Source organism: Ixodes scapularis, unplaced genomic scaffold (genome assembly GCF_016920785.2).
Source record: "Ixodes scapularis isolate PalLabHiFi unplaced genomic scaffold, ASM1692078v2 PGA_scaffold44__24_contigs__length_19508400, whole genome shotgun sequence".
Taxonomy (NCBI): domain Eukaryota; kingdom Metazoa; phylum Arthropoda; class Arachnida; order Ixodida; family Ixodidae; genus Ixodes; species Ixodes scapularis.
Genome location: NW_024609873.1, coordinates 1,359,236 through 1,376,817, shown reverse-complemented (window position 1 = coordinate 1,376,817; position 17,582 = coordinate 1,359,236). Strand labels below are relative to the sequence as shown.

The following is a 17,582-nucleotide window of genomic DNA, read 5'->3' as shown; positions in this document are numbered from 1 at the left end:
CAGGGAGCCATGTCTGGGCAGGAAGGGGGACGGCACACCAAAATGACGCAGTGTTTTGCCAAAAACATTGCGCTAGAAATGACAAATTGGCAGGCGCATTTTCGTGATGAAGGTGCCACATTTCAGCTGGCAGTTGCCCACGACTCCGGTCGTTTTTTTTACGGCACATTTCAGCCATACCGGACTTTTAACTGGGCATCACTGATTAAAATTATTCCCAAAAGCCTTTTATCGTTCTAAGTGCCCGCTGATGATTATTAAAGGTTGAAGAAAAACTTGATGCACATCGCTGATCACCTCGCTCGGTCATATTAAATTAGACGATCATCAGGTTTTTACCCGATTCGATGGCGTCTCGCTGCGAGCTACTGACCGGCACTAGCTCTAACAACACCCAGGTGGCGCTGGTCAACGTCCAATTTAAAAGTGGCAAAAATTATTCCCGCAGGGATAGAGGTTTTCCCACAATGGTTACTTTCACACTTTTACACTCATTATAGTTTTGACGCAGACAAGGAATTTGAATACAGAAGACCCACACACGCAGAACATTCACACGACGACACTCTAACCGAATCGGTGCCGCATCGCCTACCAATGTGTTTTTTTATGCTGCTCACTTGAAGGAAGTCAGGTTGGTCAGCGACCACCTCGCCCGTAAACGACGTTACAAATATGGTGCTGCGTACGCACCAATATTGTTGCTTAATATTGTTGCCAAAGGTTCTGAGGAATATATCTCTTACTCAGAAATAACCGAACACACAAAAAAAGAATATTGGCGAAAGTCTATAAAACAGCGTCCCCATTATTTCCCAGCAGCCTTTTTCTCGCTTCCCCGCATTGGGGGCCCCGCTTTGAGTCTGCGCGTCTCCATGGCAACCGCATCGATTCTAAGCCGTATTTCCGCTTCCTGGTTGGTACTTTACGCTTTTACGGCTACTGTCACGACCGAAGGAAGCTTCAAATCATCCAACCAACGGGCACACAGAGGCCGTGAAGAAGACGTTATTAGTGTCAAGAAGGAGCAAAGCAGCAAATCTTTTATTGGACGGCGAAACCCATGCCACTGAATCGGCCGAGCGATCGCAGTCGAGTGGCAAATCCGGTGACGAGCGAACGCTCGTCACCAGCTCGTTAAGCCTATGCTCAGAGTTGTCCACGTCTACACACACACTCGCCCAATCGAGCGCAAAAACGTTACTATGCACGCCCACACGGGAACACGAGAACAGCACACGACTACGGCAAAAATTGCCAGTTCGGATCGCAGAAATGAGCGTCTCGCAAACTTCGACTAGCCCCAACCTGCTTGTCGTATAATGTTGCCAAGCATGTCTTGCGGAAGAGAAACATACATATTAAGAAAAACAGGTATTAAAGAAAAGACCCTTTCGTGACTTTGAAAACGTTTTGAGCACGTGTTACGCGTGACTAGTTTTATCATCCCAGTTAAATCCAAAATGAAGATAAAAACGCCTCCAAAAGAATGCAAACGGGAAGGAAAGTCAGAAGCCGCATCGTGATTGCATCGGCAATGACTGCGCTCGCAGCAGCACTGGGTTCCACGACGTGCTGGAACAGAGGCTGCGATCGGTATAAAGATAGCTCCAACCCTTAAACATGCCCCCTCTAAGAATATTTGATGCCAGGAATGTGTGTGCATTCCTTCGCCTGCGTTCCGAAACAGTAAGTGCGTCGCGAACGCTGGCTATCAGCAATGCAGCTGACGCCGCCATCTTGTCCGCGCGTTTGAGTCAACGTTGATAAATCCACCAAGTGGGGAAACTGCCATAGAGACTGCAATGAAAGAGTGGCACCGTTCCGTACTCGAGAAGCGAGCCAATGGCGATCACTACGCCGCCATTTCTCCCTCAGCGGCCACACCAGGAACATTACATGACTTCTATTTTGGCTTTAATCGGCCATTTTGGCGCCGAAACAGATACGGTGGAAGGGGTTTCAGGGGGTGCCACCCCCGTCTCCCAAGGGGAAGCGCTACGAACTACTACCGAACTTAAGATGCGCCTAGGTCGGGACGCGCTACCTGAAATCACCACTCAGGCATGGTTGTATAAAAACAATATTAATGGTGCTGCAAAACCTTGCAAACTAAAGATTTAAAAAAAAAAAATCACGCGCCCTTCACTTTGTACTAAACTCCAATAAAAGCTACTACAAAAACATCAATCAATTCATCAATCTTGTCCAGCTCGCTTGCACCTTTGCATTTAATTGCATTTAATTACTACAAAAACAGTTTTTTCCGTTGGTTTTTACGCAAAAACATGCTTTCTAAAAGCTCAAGGTGACCACAGTACAGACAAATGATAAAGAGTGGTGCTGTTGTAGTATTTTGCTCGGTCTCGGTGGACGCCAGTGGCCCAGGTTTCAACGGTGAGTTTTCCAACTGAGGGTTCTAGTAAGGTTGGTTTGAGGCGTGGCTTCGGGTGGTAAATAGGTAGCAAAAAGGTAGTAAGCCAGAAAAATGTAGTAACTGCTACAGCTACTAGTCTCGTGCTATCTTTTTTTTTTTAAGAGTGTACCATGTTACCGGGCAGTAAGCGCACGGTGTCGTCGCACCTGTATGCGCACATTGTACGCAGCACAAAAAAAATGGCTCTGTCATTTTGCGCGCATCGATATACCCGATCTACGTGGACCAGGACCAGGAAGAAGAGGCACCCACGGAAAAGTGCTGATGGGCTGCATTCACCATGCTTTGCAGCACGGAGCCCGGATTTTGAATCGGGGGGGGGGGGGGGGGGGGTTATGACAAAAGGTTGCATGACGGGGAGGGGGGAGAGGAAGCCCTTGCAAAATAGAAAATTTCAGGGTGGGGGGGGGGGGGGGCTGGAAGGGGCCCAAACCTTATGCCCCCCCCCCCCCCCCCCGGGCTACGTGCGTGATGCTATGTTTATAGTATAACCGCTGCGCGAAATGCGCATGCTTTTCTTCGAGAATCAGCGTAATTGCAACAACCATTTCGAACCTTTTTTTGGTTGCTGTTGTTTTTGTGTGGGGGTTCGTAATAATCGCGAAAGCTTTGTTTGTCGGATTGGTGCGATACTGATACGAGCAGGCAAGCGGCTCGTCTGCTCCTCAACACCCAATCTCCCCTCTCAAGAAACACACTCAAAAACGAATTGATAGGTACGAAAGAGTTACGAAAACTGATTGAAGACTAGGGTGTTTTTCTAGGTTCTACAGATTTGTTTTAAAAAAGCCGAGAAAGCTACTCTATAATGGGGTCTGTGCAGATGCGTTATACTGCCAGAGGGTATACTAAAGGAAGATGACCATCACGATAAGTCAAATAATCATCTAAAATTTGATCACTCATTTTGAGTTTGTTGAAAATAAATCTATTGTTCATTTTAGAAAGTTGCTGAGCACCATCGAGTCACAAAATGGGCAAATCTGAGAGCTACTTGGGACACGTGGAGAGTGCGGTGATGCGCTGAAGTTATCACTCGTGTCGTGCAACGGGCGCAAAACTAGCGTTTTGAAATCGCGTCCGCCCGTTCTTTCCGTCCCTTATCATCCGCGTTTTCGTACCGCCAGAATTTCACCTGTTGCGCAAGTGTTACCTTTAGCGTGGCACCGCGCTTCCTACACGCCCCAAATCTTTCTCCTTTTTTTGGGGGAGGTTTTTTGATGACACTTAGCAGGTTTCTAATCAGAACTAAATGTTTATTTTCACTAATTAAAAAGTCAAGGGCGAACTTACATAATTAATAGACTTATCGTAACGATTGACCCCCAACATTACGCCCCCTAGCAGCATAACTCAACTGCACAAACCAGATAATTGTAATTTTCAGAAAAAAAAAAAAAAAATTAGAGGCCAAAAAAATAAAAATATAAAGGCTAGATATCGCTGATGTTGCCTCGCTTTTTCTTGAAGAATGTGCGTTAGCGTTTCGCGCAGCGGTTATTTATAAGAAAACGTGGTGAATGCAACCTTTTGGCACTTTTCCGAGGGGGAACATTCCCAAGATCCGTCTTCTCACTGGTGCAAGCAGATCAGGTCACTTAAGGCAATGTCACACTGAGGCAACGCGATGGCAACAGCAACCCAACACGTTGTCCAACAGTCTGGCAACTTGTTGCTCGCTCCCCGTGTTTGTTCGACAAACCTATCACATCGCGGCAACAGCAGCACAACATGGAGGACAACGAAAATGTTACCTCGGTATGACAGCTTTCGGCAACAAAAACAGCAGCAACTTGTGTTGGGCAACGCGTGTTGCCCTGATCGCTGGCTGAGCGAATTTCGGGCCGGCAACATGACAACACAGATACCTTCGATGACAGAGCTAGTGCCTTATCAATAACGTCTTACTCAAATAAAATCGTGGAAAACGTTATTCAACAATAACTAAGAATGGCGTGCAGCTAAAATAAATTGAGAAATGTTTTTACTGCGTAATTACGGAAAGCGAGTGTCGAAATGGGCACAGCTACGATCGTGAACCTTCAGACTACCAGTGTTAAAATTAGAACCGCCAGACCGGCTCACATTACTGCTAGTGAAATAAAATGGCACGCCTACTCACCCGCTAATGAAGCATAATATTACTAATCCAGGAAAGGCGACTGGATTAAAAATTTGAAGCATGAAAACGACTATTCTGATCATGATTGTTGATGCCTGAAACTTAAAAACAGCCGCTATCAGACACCTCATTTTTTTCAACAATACCCAGGACGTTTTGGGGAATGAATCGATCACGTAGCAGGCGGTAGGCACATAGACAGCGTTGGAAACTATTTATTCCACCGATTGTTATGAAAGCAGATCGTGATGGTGTCGGAGTTTTTAAGCACTGTCAGTCAGCTCAACACCACGCTACGAAAGACGTTTTGGGGTATACTGCCTGCGAAAACTCAATTTCACGGTAGAAATAGGAATTTCATGAAAGAAAGAACCGGACAGAAACACTTCATAGGGTGGCGTAAATCCCAAATATATATCAGCGATCTTACTTCCCTCGGTTAGGGCTATCTGCCTTGTCAGCGAATGAAGAACATTTTGATAAAATAAAAGCTAGAATATACTCCCCGTGTCAAGTTTTCTAATAACAGTCAATGGTTGATGCAGTCCCGTGGTGATTTCCGGCTCTTCGAACGCACTAGCACTTTGTAGAGTCACATTTCCAGCGATGCCGCGCCGCACACGAACGAAGGTAAACAATCAAGATGGCGAAGTGTTCCGCGTGCTGTTCCCGCAGTCAGCGCGGTGTGACAAGGTTGTCGGACGACGAATCGGCCAACACGATTGCCAGGCGGCAGCAACATGTTGCCCGACTGTTGTCGTTGCCTTGATGCGACATGGGAGCCGGCAACACGATTTCCTCGTGTTGCCGGATAGAGTTGTCCAACTGTTCCCTCAATGTGACAGGGCCTTTAGCGCGTGAATGAAGGACTGGCCCGCCGTGCGTGGAAAACAGCATATTCATTTTGTTGCTGTGCGCATACATGTTGTGCACGCAGGGGCGAAGACACCGTGCGCTTACGGCCCGGTGACATGGAGAGACGTTTGCGCGTGAAGAACGGCGTGGCAGGCCGAAGAACGGAACCGCAGGCCGTATTTATTTATTTATTTATTACATGTACCCTCAGGGCCTTTGGCATTGAAGAGGGGAGTGGTTACAAAAATGGTGTTGAAGTAAAAGAAAGCAGTTACTAGAAATACAAAAAAAAATGGCGTCTATTCATACAATATTAGTTTAGGCGTTCTTGAACAGGTGGAGGTCTTCAATTGAAGCTGTTGGTACGGGAAGGCGATTCCACTCTTCTGATGTGCGTGGGAGAAATGACTGAAAAAAAGCATTAGTCCTGCACGATGGGACACCGACCTTATGGACGTGATCTAATCGAGATGAAACGTATAGGGGAGGTAATATAAGTTCGGTGCGGAGATGGGGGTGATAAAATAACTTGTGAAAGAGGCGAAGACGAAAGTTTTTACGACGAGATGACAAAGACGGTAAGTCAAGGCTGAATTTCATTGTGGTTATGCTCGCAGTTCTGTTATAGTTGGGCAAGATAAAGCGAACAGAGTTATTCTGGACCATTTCGAGTGAGTGAATTAGATTTTCATGACAAGGGTCCCAGGCTGAAACGACATATTCGAGTTTTGGACGAATTAGTGTTTTGTAAAGTAAATGTTTTAGAGATGAGGGAACTTTTGCAAAATTACGTCGAAGATAGCCCAACATACGGTTAGCGTTATTAACTATATATGTTATGTGAACTGTCCACGTGAGATTTGATGTGATGTGAATACCAAGATATTTATAACTAGTCACAGCATCTAGGGGCGAGTTATGAAGATGGTAAACAGGTAGATTATGATTTTTCCTGGACACCCGCATAAATTTACATTTGTTAATGTTCAATTGCATGCACCACGTTTTGCACCAAACAGAAATAGCGTTAAGATTGGACTGGAGCGTGTTAATGTCATTTTCACAAGTTATTTCCCTAAATACATCACAATCATCGGCAAACAAATGAATATGGGAAGAGACACAAGAGGGTAGATCATTAATGTATATAAGAAAAAGAAGAGGTCCGAGCACAGAGCCTTGTGGCACACCGGAGTGAACGCCACTCGGCTGAGAGAGGTGATTATTAGCTACAATGAACTGCGAGCGGTTAACTTTTAAAAAGGCATTAGGTTGACCGTGGCAGGAGAGCTAATTTGGTTGTTTTTGGAATTAAAGACTCTCCTGAGGAAACGGAGGCGGTGCTGCGTCATAATGTGATCAAAGAAGTGTTCCTGGATAAACTGGGTGTAAGTTGTTCTTCCGTGGCAAGAATTCATCGGCTGGGGAGGCCTGCTAAAGATCGGCCGGTCATACTTTATTTCCAAGACTATCATGAAAAACAGGCAGTTCTGCGGAATAGTGGGAAACTGAAGGGAACGCGTATCTTTATTCAGAACGACTATTCTCCAGAAACACTCCGAAAACGAAAAGAACTTTGGCGGACCGCTAAAACCGATAAAAATCACGGTATGAAGGTTTCTCTGGTAAACGATAAACTTCGCATTAACGATACGTACTACGTATGGGACGACGCTTCTAACACACGTATTCCAGTACAGGCGGCGAGTGGGAATGACACTCATAATAAAGACAACTGAGTAGAAGTGATGAGCATGGACGACGCTTTTAATGAACACATCCCAGTGCAGGCGGGGAGTAGCACACAGTCTACCGCCTAGCAGTTACAGTCCTCGTCGCATCAGTTACGTGTGCTTTCATTGAATGCCAGAAGCATTGTAAATAAAACTGATAGTCTTGAACTGTTGCTTCTTTCATATGACCCCCATTTAGTTGTTTTAACAGAAACTTGGCTCCACGAGGGAATCCGTGACGATGAAATAATTCCACCGGGTTATCAACTACTTAGGCGTGATCGTGGTTCGCGCAGTGGAGGCGTAGCAGTTATCGCAAAGTCCCATATCAATGTAACCTTACTTGATCAGATTGACGACCATGAAAGTTTGTTTTTGAATATATCACTGTGGGGTTTCACTGTTTTACTTTGTGCTGTTTATAGGCCCACAAATGCGACCGACTTGTTCCTTGATAACTTATACGATCATCTTCTAGCCCAGCATGCACAGAATGTTATTGTAACAGGCGATTTTAATTTGTCCACTATTGATTGGAATCAACTGGCCTATGGAATGTCCAATTGCAGTGATAGAATCTTAGACATTATGCTGGCTTTAAACCTTGATCAAATTGTTTGTGAGCACACTCGTAAAATGCTCTTTTGGATCTTTTTTTTGTTAGTCAAATGTTTCTCACTGGAGGGCTTAGTGTTGAACCTGGTATCTCTGATCATCGTTTGTTTTCTTTTTGTTGGACTGCTAGACACGTGGGAAGTACGCGGAATCGTTCTGTTGTGAATGTTAAAGACTATGAACGAGCTAACGATATCGACATAATCGATTACCTTGATGATAAGTTAAATATTAATTCCGAGCAAAGCGTTTCGGGCTTGTGGAAAGATTTTAAGGAAGCTATAAAGTTTTCCGTCGAACACTTTGTCCCTTCGAGGAAAGTACGAAATAAACGTCAAAACCCCTGGATTAGCCGAGAAATTATTCAGATTAAGCGTAAATTAAAGCGTCGTAGAAGACAACATAACACTGCATCAGAGTACTTTGAGGAACTTAAAAAACAACTCGTGGCTATGGTAAATTTAGCAAAAACACGTTATTTTAGTATTACGCTTCCTGAGTTCATTAAAAGCGACCCACAGAAATTTTGGCGTTATCTGGGATCAAATAAACAAGTGTTAACAAAAATTAAAGTGGATGGGAACCTTGTGACCGAGGGTAAGGAAATGGCGACAATTTTTAACCAATATTTTCAAAGTGTATTTATTCCAAAAAATGACAACGGGACACCAGCCCCTCCTATAAATTCTCTCGAGGTTCCTGTAATTTCAGTCGAAGGTGTCTTGTCAATGTTGCGTAAACTGAAAGTAAAAAAGAGTTCTGGTCCAGACGGTCTACCCAATGCCTTTTTAAAACTTTATGCACTGCAATTAGCTGAATTTTTGACCAAGATTTTTCAAGTTTCCTTACTTACCGGAGTAGTGCCAGATGACTGGAATAGAGCTCGGGTTGTACCGATTCACAAGAAAGGGGATAAGTTATTGGTGTCTAATTATAGGCCGACTTCAATTACTTGTAGTTGCTGCTAGTTATTGGAACACGTCGTGGCCGGTTATATTAAAAGCTTCTTATCTGAAAAGGGTATCTTATCGCCTAAGCAGCATGGATTCAGGAAGGGAATGTCCACCGTCACGCAACTCGTTACGTCTGTTCATGAATTTCTCGCGATACTCGATGATTCAGGGCAATGCGATGTTCTTTTTTTAGACTTCTGTAAGGCGTTCGATAAGGTGCCGCATGCAAAACTGCTTTATAAACTCGAACGCATAGGACTTCCCTCTTACATTATTCTTTGGATTAGTGCCTACTTAAGAAATCGATCCCAATTCGTTGATGTTAACGGGCATGTTTCAAACGTTCTATTTGTCACTTCCGGCGTGCCCCAAGGAAGTGTGTTGGGACCGTTACTATTTCTTATTTATATAAATGATCTAACCGAAGTGGTTTCTTCGTCTGCTTCCATGAGATTGTTTGCGGATGACTGTATTGTTTTTAAAGACATCAACACTGCTGACGACCATCTTGCGCTTCAAGAATGTATTATCGAGATAGAGCACTGGTGTGAAGCTTGGGATATGGATTTGAATATTGAAAAAACTGTGCTTCTAAAAATTACACGAAAAAAACATATAAGCTCATTTGAGTATCAGCTTCACAACATAGCCATTCCTGAGGTCACTAGCTATAAATATCTAGGTGTTACCATTACTAATCGTTTAATTTGGTCTACACACATCTCAAATATTTGCTCTAAAGCTTTCGCTAAACTGTGTTTTCTAAGGCGAAAGCTCAAACACGTTCCCAGTAGTGTTAAGCTCCTCGCATACAATACGTTCATCAGGTCAAAACTCGAATATGCATCAGTTATTTGGGATCCTCACAATAAAAAAGATATCCACCAGCTTGAACTTGTACAAAGAAAGGCAGTTAGGTTTATATTCAGTAAATACAATAAATTGGACTCGCCCACGGAACTTATGAGGGATAACCAAATACCACCTCTCGATACACGTCGGAAAATGACTCGTATTTTATTTCTTTACAACATCCTGACATCCAGAGTAAGCCTAAATACACTCCCATATCTCAATCAACTAACTTCAAGAAAAACACGACACACTAGGGATCACGCACTACAGCCCATCTTCGCAAAAACAAATGCCTTTAAGCACAGTTTTTTTCCGCGCACTATTTCGGACTGGAACTTGCTACCAGAAACCATTATTCCGTCAGTCAATTTCATTCAGGAATTAGAACGGTACCTAATTCGATAATGCATTCCGCAGCGGTGGTCTTGTCTTCTTTTGTATTATTGTTTTTTGTCATTTTTTCATGTGCACCCATATGTTGCATTTTTTGCCCCTCCTGCTTGGGCCAGAGAACTGGCCTGCAGTATTGTAAAATAAATAAATAAATAAATAAACCAGAAAACATTCAAGCCCGATAAGAAGTTTTGGGTCAAGGTTAAGTTGGTGCAATTTATAGAGTAATAGCTTATGGCTTACCTTATCAAAAGCTTTTGAAAAATCTAAAAAGATGCAATCGGCTAATGAGGAATGGTCAAGAATAACATTTAGTTTATGAAGGACTGATACCAATTGTGTTTCACATGAGTAGGTGTGATGTATCTACCGACACACGGCCGGCGGGCAAGTCTGCGAGCGCTGCGCACGAGCGCGTGGGTTTGTCTCGAGAGCTGGCTGCGCTCTCGTGAGCCATATAAAAAAGCAATCTCAACCGTTTCGGATGCTTCGAATGTCTGTCTCGTCATTACCCCAGCTAAGGTCGTATACCTAGCTAAGGTTATTTTACACTGGCGACGAGGTAGTGAATGAACGAACACGCATCTTCGGACGTCTCCACGATGCCAGCTACCCAGGGTAAGCTGGAAGAATTCGACGGCGCCGGGTGGTCATCGTGGGCAGAACGACTGAACTTCTACTTTGAAGCGAATGGGGTAACTGTCGTTACGAAGAAGAGGGCACTTCTCCTCACCTTGTGCGGCGCCAACACCTATGAAACGGTGCGGGCATTGGTGGCACCCAAGAAGCCTGGCGAAGTGGCATATGACGACATAATGAGCATGCTGCACACCCATTTCGACCCGCAGCCGTCCGAGCTCCTCAGCAGAAGCAAGTTTCAGCGGAGAGACCAGGAGACAGGCGAGTCCATCAGCGATTATGTTGCGGCACTAAGGAAGCTCGCCGTCGATTGCAACTTTGGAGTTCCGACAACCGCAACAGCCAGCACCAGCGCCAGCACCAGCACCAGTGCGAGCGGCGATGAGCCGGTCACCGCATCGTCCACAACAATGCTACCACTGGAGGTGATGCTACGGGATAGGTTCGTATGTGGGATTCCGGACGAACACCTTCAGCAAAGACTATTTGCAGAGCCGGACCTAACATTCCAGAAGGCGTATGATTTCGCATTGAGAGCAGAGAGTGCTGCAAGACAGCAAAAAGACGTCAAAGCTCAAAAGACCACCATTAACGCCGTAACCAAGGGTCAAAAATCAACAGTACGTGAAAACCGGAACCTAGGCAAGCAAAAGAAACAGGACTTCGTATCAAGTGAACAACGATGCCATCGCTGTCACGAACAACACGTCGCAGCTACATGCAGATTCCGCACGGCACGCTGCAATTTTTGCCGAAGGACCGGACACATTGAAAGGGCGTGTTATCAGAAGACTGAAACAAATCAACGGCGGCGATCAACACACGCGGTTAGTCATGATGAGTCGGCACCTTCGAGTGATGACGACGATACCCAAAACTTATACGAGCTGAACAGCGTAAATTATACCACGTCGGTGAAGAAGTTCATGGTCTCACTCAAAGTCGAAGGACGACCCATGGAGTTCGAAGTGGACACCGGAGCTGCGTGTTCCATCATCAGTGAAGACACATACAGGAAAACCTGGCCTAAGAATGCTTTTTCACTGAACAAAGAACATATCACGCTCCGACCATGGGCAGGAAAACAACTACAAGTTCTCGGGTCGGCGGAAGTGCGCGTCCGACACAAGTCAAAAGACTATCTGCTCCCGCTAATAGTGGCCTCAGGTTCGGGCTGCAATCTGCTTGGGAGAAACTGGTTCCCGGCACTCAATATCAGAGTCAGCGGGATATACCAGCTTGACCAGGGCAAGACCCTTCATGACGTGTTACTGACACACGAGGAAGTTTTTGATCCAGAGATAAACGGGCACAAGGGCCACGCGGTACATCTGGAGCTGAAGGAAGATGCGACACCGCGCTTTTTAAAGGCTCGACCGGTTCCTTTCGCAATGCGAACCGCAGTGGAGGCAGAACTGCGGATGCTCCAAAACCAAGGCATAATCGAGCCGACGCAGCACTCCGACTGGGCAACACCGGTGGTGATCGTACGAAAGAAGGACGGCACTATACGGATGTGTGGAGACTATAGGAGCACGGTGAACGCGGCTGCAAAACCAACGGTGTATCCAATGCCAACGGTAACGGACCTTCTGGCAAGTGTGCAGGGAGGCACCATATTTTCGACGCTGGATCTCACTCAGGCATATCAACAGCTCCACGTGACAGCAGAGACAGCAGATGTGCTCACCATTAACACTATCAAGGGACTATACAGGGTTAAACGAATGCCTTTTTGGAATTTCGGCTGCACCAGCGATTTTCCAACGCTACATGGAGACAATCCTGGCAGGACTACCCGGCGTGGGAGTCTACCTGGATGATGTTATTATCAGCGGAACCACAAAAACAGAGCACCTTGAGCGTCTATAGGCAGTTTTGAGCAGGTTGGTGAACGCCGGGCTTCGCTTAAAAAGGTCAAAGTGCCATTTCGGTGTCGAAGAAGTGAAGTTTCTGGGACACAAGATAAATGCAACGGGAGTACACACAACAGAAGAAAAACTGAGAGCAATCAAAGAGATGCCGGAACCGACCAGCCGGGCCATGCTTCAGTCTTTTCTAGGACTCCTGGCATTTTATGACCGCTTCATTCAGAACCGAGCATCAATAGCCAAGGTGCTGTACATGCTACTTGAGAAAGACGCTCCATGGCAGTGGGGTGCACGACATCAGCAGGCGTTTCTGCAACTGAAAGAAGCCATCGCGGAACGTACAGTTCTAGCTCATTATGACGACAATAAGCCGCTGGTATTAGAGAGTTTTAGGGAACCGTTTTTGCACATCCGATACGGTACGATGGGCCCTCCGGTACGAACTGCGCATGCGCCTGTCTTCTGCGATCTTACCGTAATGCGCTGGTGGAACCGTAAGGCACGACCGGCACGACCAATGGCCGACATGGACAGTCTCGCTTCGTTAGCAAAACGGCTATTTCGCTGGCGGAGAGAGCGTGCCGTGGTTCCAAACATGAATAAAATAACTCGTGGCAGTGCCTGGCAGGAGCGCCATGTGTGACATCAAGTCCATAAAGTTTGAGTCAACAAAAAAGAAAAAGAATGAAGAACAAAACGCAATAGGACTTTTTTGATAGAAATAAATTGTTGTTTAGCGCAGCTAAAACTCGTCTGCTCGGTAGCTCAGTGGTTTGGAGCGCCGATTTCTTGAGCTCGTAGAGGACCGGTAGCGGAGAGTTCGATACCCGCTGGCCCAGGACAACTTAATTTTTATTTTATTTTTTATTTTTTTTTACATATGTTTTTTTTTTTTTATACAAACATTGAATGTGCATTTTGAGCACTTATCACCCATTTTTTACAGCTGCTGTTATGACAGGATTATCTGTAGTGCCACCAGAGTGTGCAACAGCCTTCTGCATCAAGGCTCTGGATACATTTTAATTTAAAAAATGTTGCATGAATTAAAAATTTCTGTACAAATGCTAATCACATATATCCTATAAAACGAGCCCTTCGAATATTTGGTGATAGTTTTAATAAGTGCACAGCAGTAAAGTTACAGGTTTTCCTTTATATTTTCTTCGTGGTCGTACCGTACACGGCGCAACGATCGGTACGCGGGCGTACGACCGTGATCGTCTGCTATCTGTACCGTAAGAGAGCAACATGAGCGCCGCATCTACCTCCGTCCCTCCGCCTCCTCCTCGCAAGCGATTTAAAGTAGTAGACAACATCTTTCTACTTCAGGAGCTGCTATGCGCTACTCCTATTTCGCTCCAGCACTTTGGAATGACGCAGCGTTGAAAAAGAACTTCTCGTTGCGAGGAGCGAAGGAACGGATTGACCTCCTCGTAAATAAAAATAGAGATTTAAGACGTACTGAAAGATACGTCATTTCAAAAATATACACACTGTATGGAAAGTAACGAATTCCCAGAGTCCCTTATGAATATAGAATCCACTAGGGTACTAAAAAGGAAATTAAGGAATTGGTGTCAAGCATTTGAGCTGTAGATATCGTAGCCTAACCGTTGGAGATATTTCGTACTTTTATTTCATGGTTGCGTGAGTAGACTTGGCTATAAACACCTATATTTCATGCTCTAAAGTGTTCCTTTTTGTATTTATTTGTGCTGCTAATTTTGTGTTCCTTTCATTTTTTTTTGTGCTGCGGAGTGTTTTCTTTTTTTTTTTTGTAACAACATGTATTGTAGTTGGTCGCCTGGCGCCACATACAAACAGAATGCTGCTTTTGTGGGCCAGATCTTTATTTTGTATGACTTGATCTTAAAATGAAAATTGAATTAAACTGAAAATTCAATTGAAAATTGAATTGAATTAGCTTTGTACAAGAAAAATGACCGCATCAACTTGAGAAAGTGAGTATATTTTGGTTATTTTTGTATTTTCTTCGAGATTTAATATTTCTAGTTTTATTTGTCCATAGCTTTCTTAATACTCGATCCTGCATTGGGCCTCGAGGGAAAAAGACAGGATCGCTAGCAGACGACTTCGAATGTTGATGATAAGCGCGCGCGAGCGTGTTCTTGTGCCAAATCGAGTTTGCTTTCGGCAACGTTTCAGCATATCAGGACGTGGTTGGTGTAAACATCATATTTGTTGATGTAAAACACCGACGTTTGCCCGCTGAGAACGCATGATTTATTTGAAAACAAGTTACCATGTACGGTCTAGGCATTATTTTATTCCCCAAGTATATAAATCTGGTAAACTGAAAGAAAAAAAAAACCAAAATACGCTGGCACATCATTCGTGGTATCCGCACATCATTCCTGGTATCACAACTTTTTTGTTTACTCAAAAGCTACGCCAAGTTAAACGTCCTATGCCTTGCCGCCAACAAGCGCCTTCTCTTAGTGTATCGGTGCTCGGTGGCACCCGAAAGAAATGCGACTGACTCCGTGTCACGGCAAACCAAAAAGAATGTTTATTCCCTTGTGCCCCTGCACAAGTCACGGGCCCCACGGCACGCGCGTGCGTGCCTCACTTATAGAAAGCGGGAAGTTCAAAAGAGACTCACGCCACACTTAGTGCGGAGACAGTCGTACAAAATCACTTTTCTAAATTGCTTTCGCTGAATAGAGCCAACTCCAAGTCATGGTCAAAAAGATCGAGCGCCATTGTTGTCGGAAAGCTCGTCTGCTTCTTTAGCAGACGAACATTTTAGAACTCGCCGTGCTAGGGGCGACACGCCGTGGTGCGCCAGTTTTTGTATTACGGAAGCGCATTCATTCCAGTAAAAAAACGAGATGAACTATAAGTAGGTATACTATTTTTTTGGTTCTCTACATATTTAGGGTGCGATCTTTATTTACTTAAGTTTCTGCGATTTGTACAAACACACGCAAATTTGTCTTTTCTCGATGAGGCGGATGCAGGTTTCCGTTGCCAGGGGGCGCGACCTGTACCGATCGTCTGCTATCGTCTGCAAATACGGTTCCCCCAAAGCCGTTTCAGGGCACACGATCGGTCCACACGCCCGATCCAAGGTATCGATCGTTTTCGTTTATCGATCGTATTTTGTTCCGGTTCCCTAAAACTCTCTATTGTCGTGTGACGCATCACCATACGGCATCGGTGCGGTACTGGCGCACCTAGACAAAGACGGAAACGAGTCTCCCGTAGCTTTCATTTCTAGAACATTGGGAAAGGCCGAGGAAAACTACTCCCAGTTGGACAAGGAGGGTTTAGCTATAGTTTACGCTACAAGCAGGTTCCACCGCTACATTTCCGGTCGACATGTTACCATCACAACGGATCATCAACCACTACTGGGGATTCTAGGTCCACAAAGTCCGTTTCCGCCCATTCTTTCGCCACGCATGAAAAGGTGGTGCGTTAAGCTCACGGCCTATAACTACGATCTAGTCTACCGACCAGGAAAACGAAATCAGAATGCAGACGCTTTGAGCAGACTACCTTTACCGGCAAGCGACGACGAGCCACAGCCTCCCGGAGATGTGCTCATGCTGGAAGCGTTGACCAGGCCACCGATTACTGTCGAGAAACTAGCAGACAAGACAAAAGAAGACGCTATTCGTTCCCGTGTGTACGACGCAGTTCAGAGTGGAAATTTCAGGAACCTTAAGGAAGACATCTTTCAACCATTCAGGAACAAGCACACTGAATTAGCGACACAGCGAGGATGTTTGATATGGGGATCACGTGTGGTGATACCAGCGTCTCTGCGGCCTCAGTCCTTGACTCTTGTACACTCAGGACATCGTGGAATCGTGGCCATGAAAGCCTGTGCCAGAAGTTACATGTGGTGGCCAGGAATTGACAAAGATATTGAATTATGTGTGGCGGAATGTGCCCAATGTCAAACAAACCAGAAAACCAAGATAAAAGTACCGATGACAAATTGGGAACGACCATCAACATCCTGGGATACACTTCACATGGACTTTGCGGGTCCAGTGGAAGGGAAAGTATTCCTGGTCGTTGTAGACGCATACACCAAGTGGCTGGAGGTGCGAGTAGTTAGCAGCATGGCATCAAGCGCTGTAATCAAGGAGCTGCGGGGATTATTCGCCACATTTGGAGTGCCAAAGAAGGTTTGTTCAGACAACGGGGCTGCGTTCATCTCAGAAGAAATTGCGACGTTTTACCGCATGAACAACATCATCGCAGTCACGAGCGCACCTTACCACCCGGCAACCAACGGGCAGGCTGAGCGGATGGTACAGGAGCTCAAACAAGCTGTATCTAAAAAAGGAAGGGAAGACCTGTCGTGCGTGTTGTCACGTTTCCTATTCAAGCAACACACGACAGTGCACGCAACAACGGGCAAGACTCCTGCGTGGATGATGTACGGCCGAGAATTGCCTTCTGCCCTGGATCGACTCAAGTCATCCCTCTTCAAGCAGTTGCCTGAAGAAAACAGCGATATCCACAAATTTACTCGTGGACAACCCGTGTGGATTCGACAGTTCCCGAACGAGCGAAAGTGGATGCCGGGGTCCATCGCACGCCGCGCCGGACCACGATCCTGGATGATTGACACAGAGCGGGGTCAAGTCAGACGACATCTAAACCATATTCGACATCGCGCTCCGAATTCGAGCTGCTGGGAGACACAGCCGCCACCACCAGTTTGGGACATGTGCTTACACGATCGCCGGGGCACACATTCGGGCGCGAATGGTCCAGAGCAAACAACTAAACAGCACAGCACAGACGACGACGTTCGCCCATTACCAACAGTGGGATCTGCCTTGTCAACCGCGACGCGGGTGAGCTCCCGGGCGCGTCGACCACCGGACAGATACGGTGCCCACGTCTAAGGAGGAAGGGGTGTGATGTATCTACCGACACACGGCCGGCGGGCAAGTCTGCGAGCGCTGCGCACGAGCGCGTGGGTTTGTCTCGAGAGCTGGCTGCGCTCTCGTGAGCCATATAAAAAAGCAATCTCAACCGTTTCGGATGCTTCGAATGTCTGTCTCGTCATTACCCCAGCTAAGGTCGTATACCTAGCTAAGGTTATTCTACAGTAGGTTTTTC

General features: G+C 45.7%; 1 protein-coding gene across 1 annotated transcript in view; it reads left to right on the top strand.

Annotated features, from left to right (window-relative positions):
• Positions 1-17,365, top strand: part of LOC121046962 (uncharacterized protein K02A2.6-like) — an 83,818-nt gene extending 66,453 nt beyond the window's left edge. The window contains exon 2 of the mRNA XM_040501745.2: positions 16,621-17,365. Coding sequence (XP_040357679.2) covers positions 16,621-17,365 — 745 coding nt within the window. The remainder of the gene's footprint in view (positions 1-16,620) is intronic.
• The last annotated feature ends 217 nt before the right edge of the window (positions 17,366-17,582 follow it).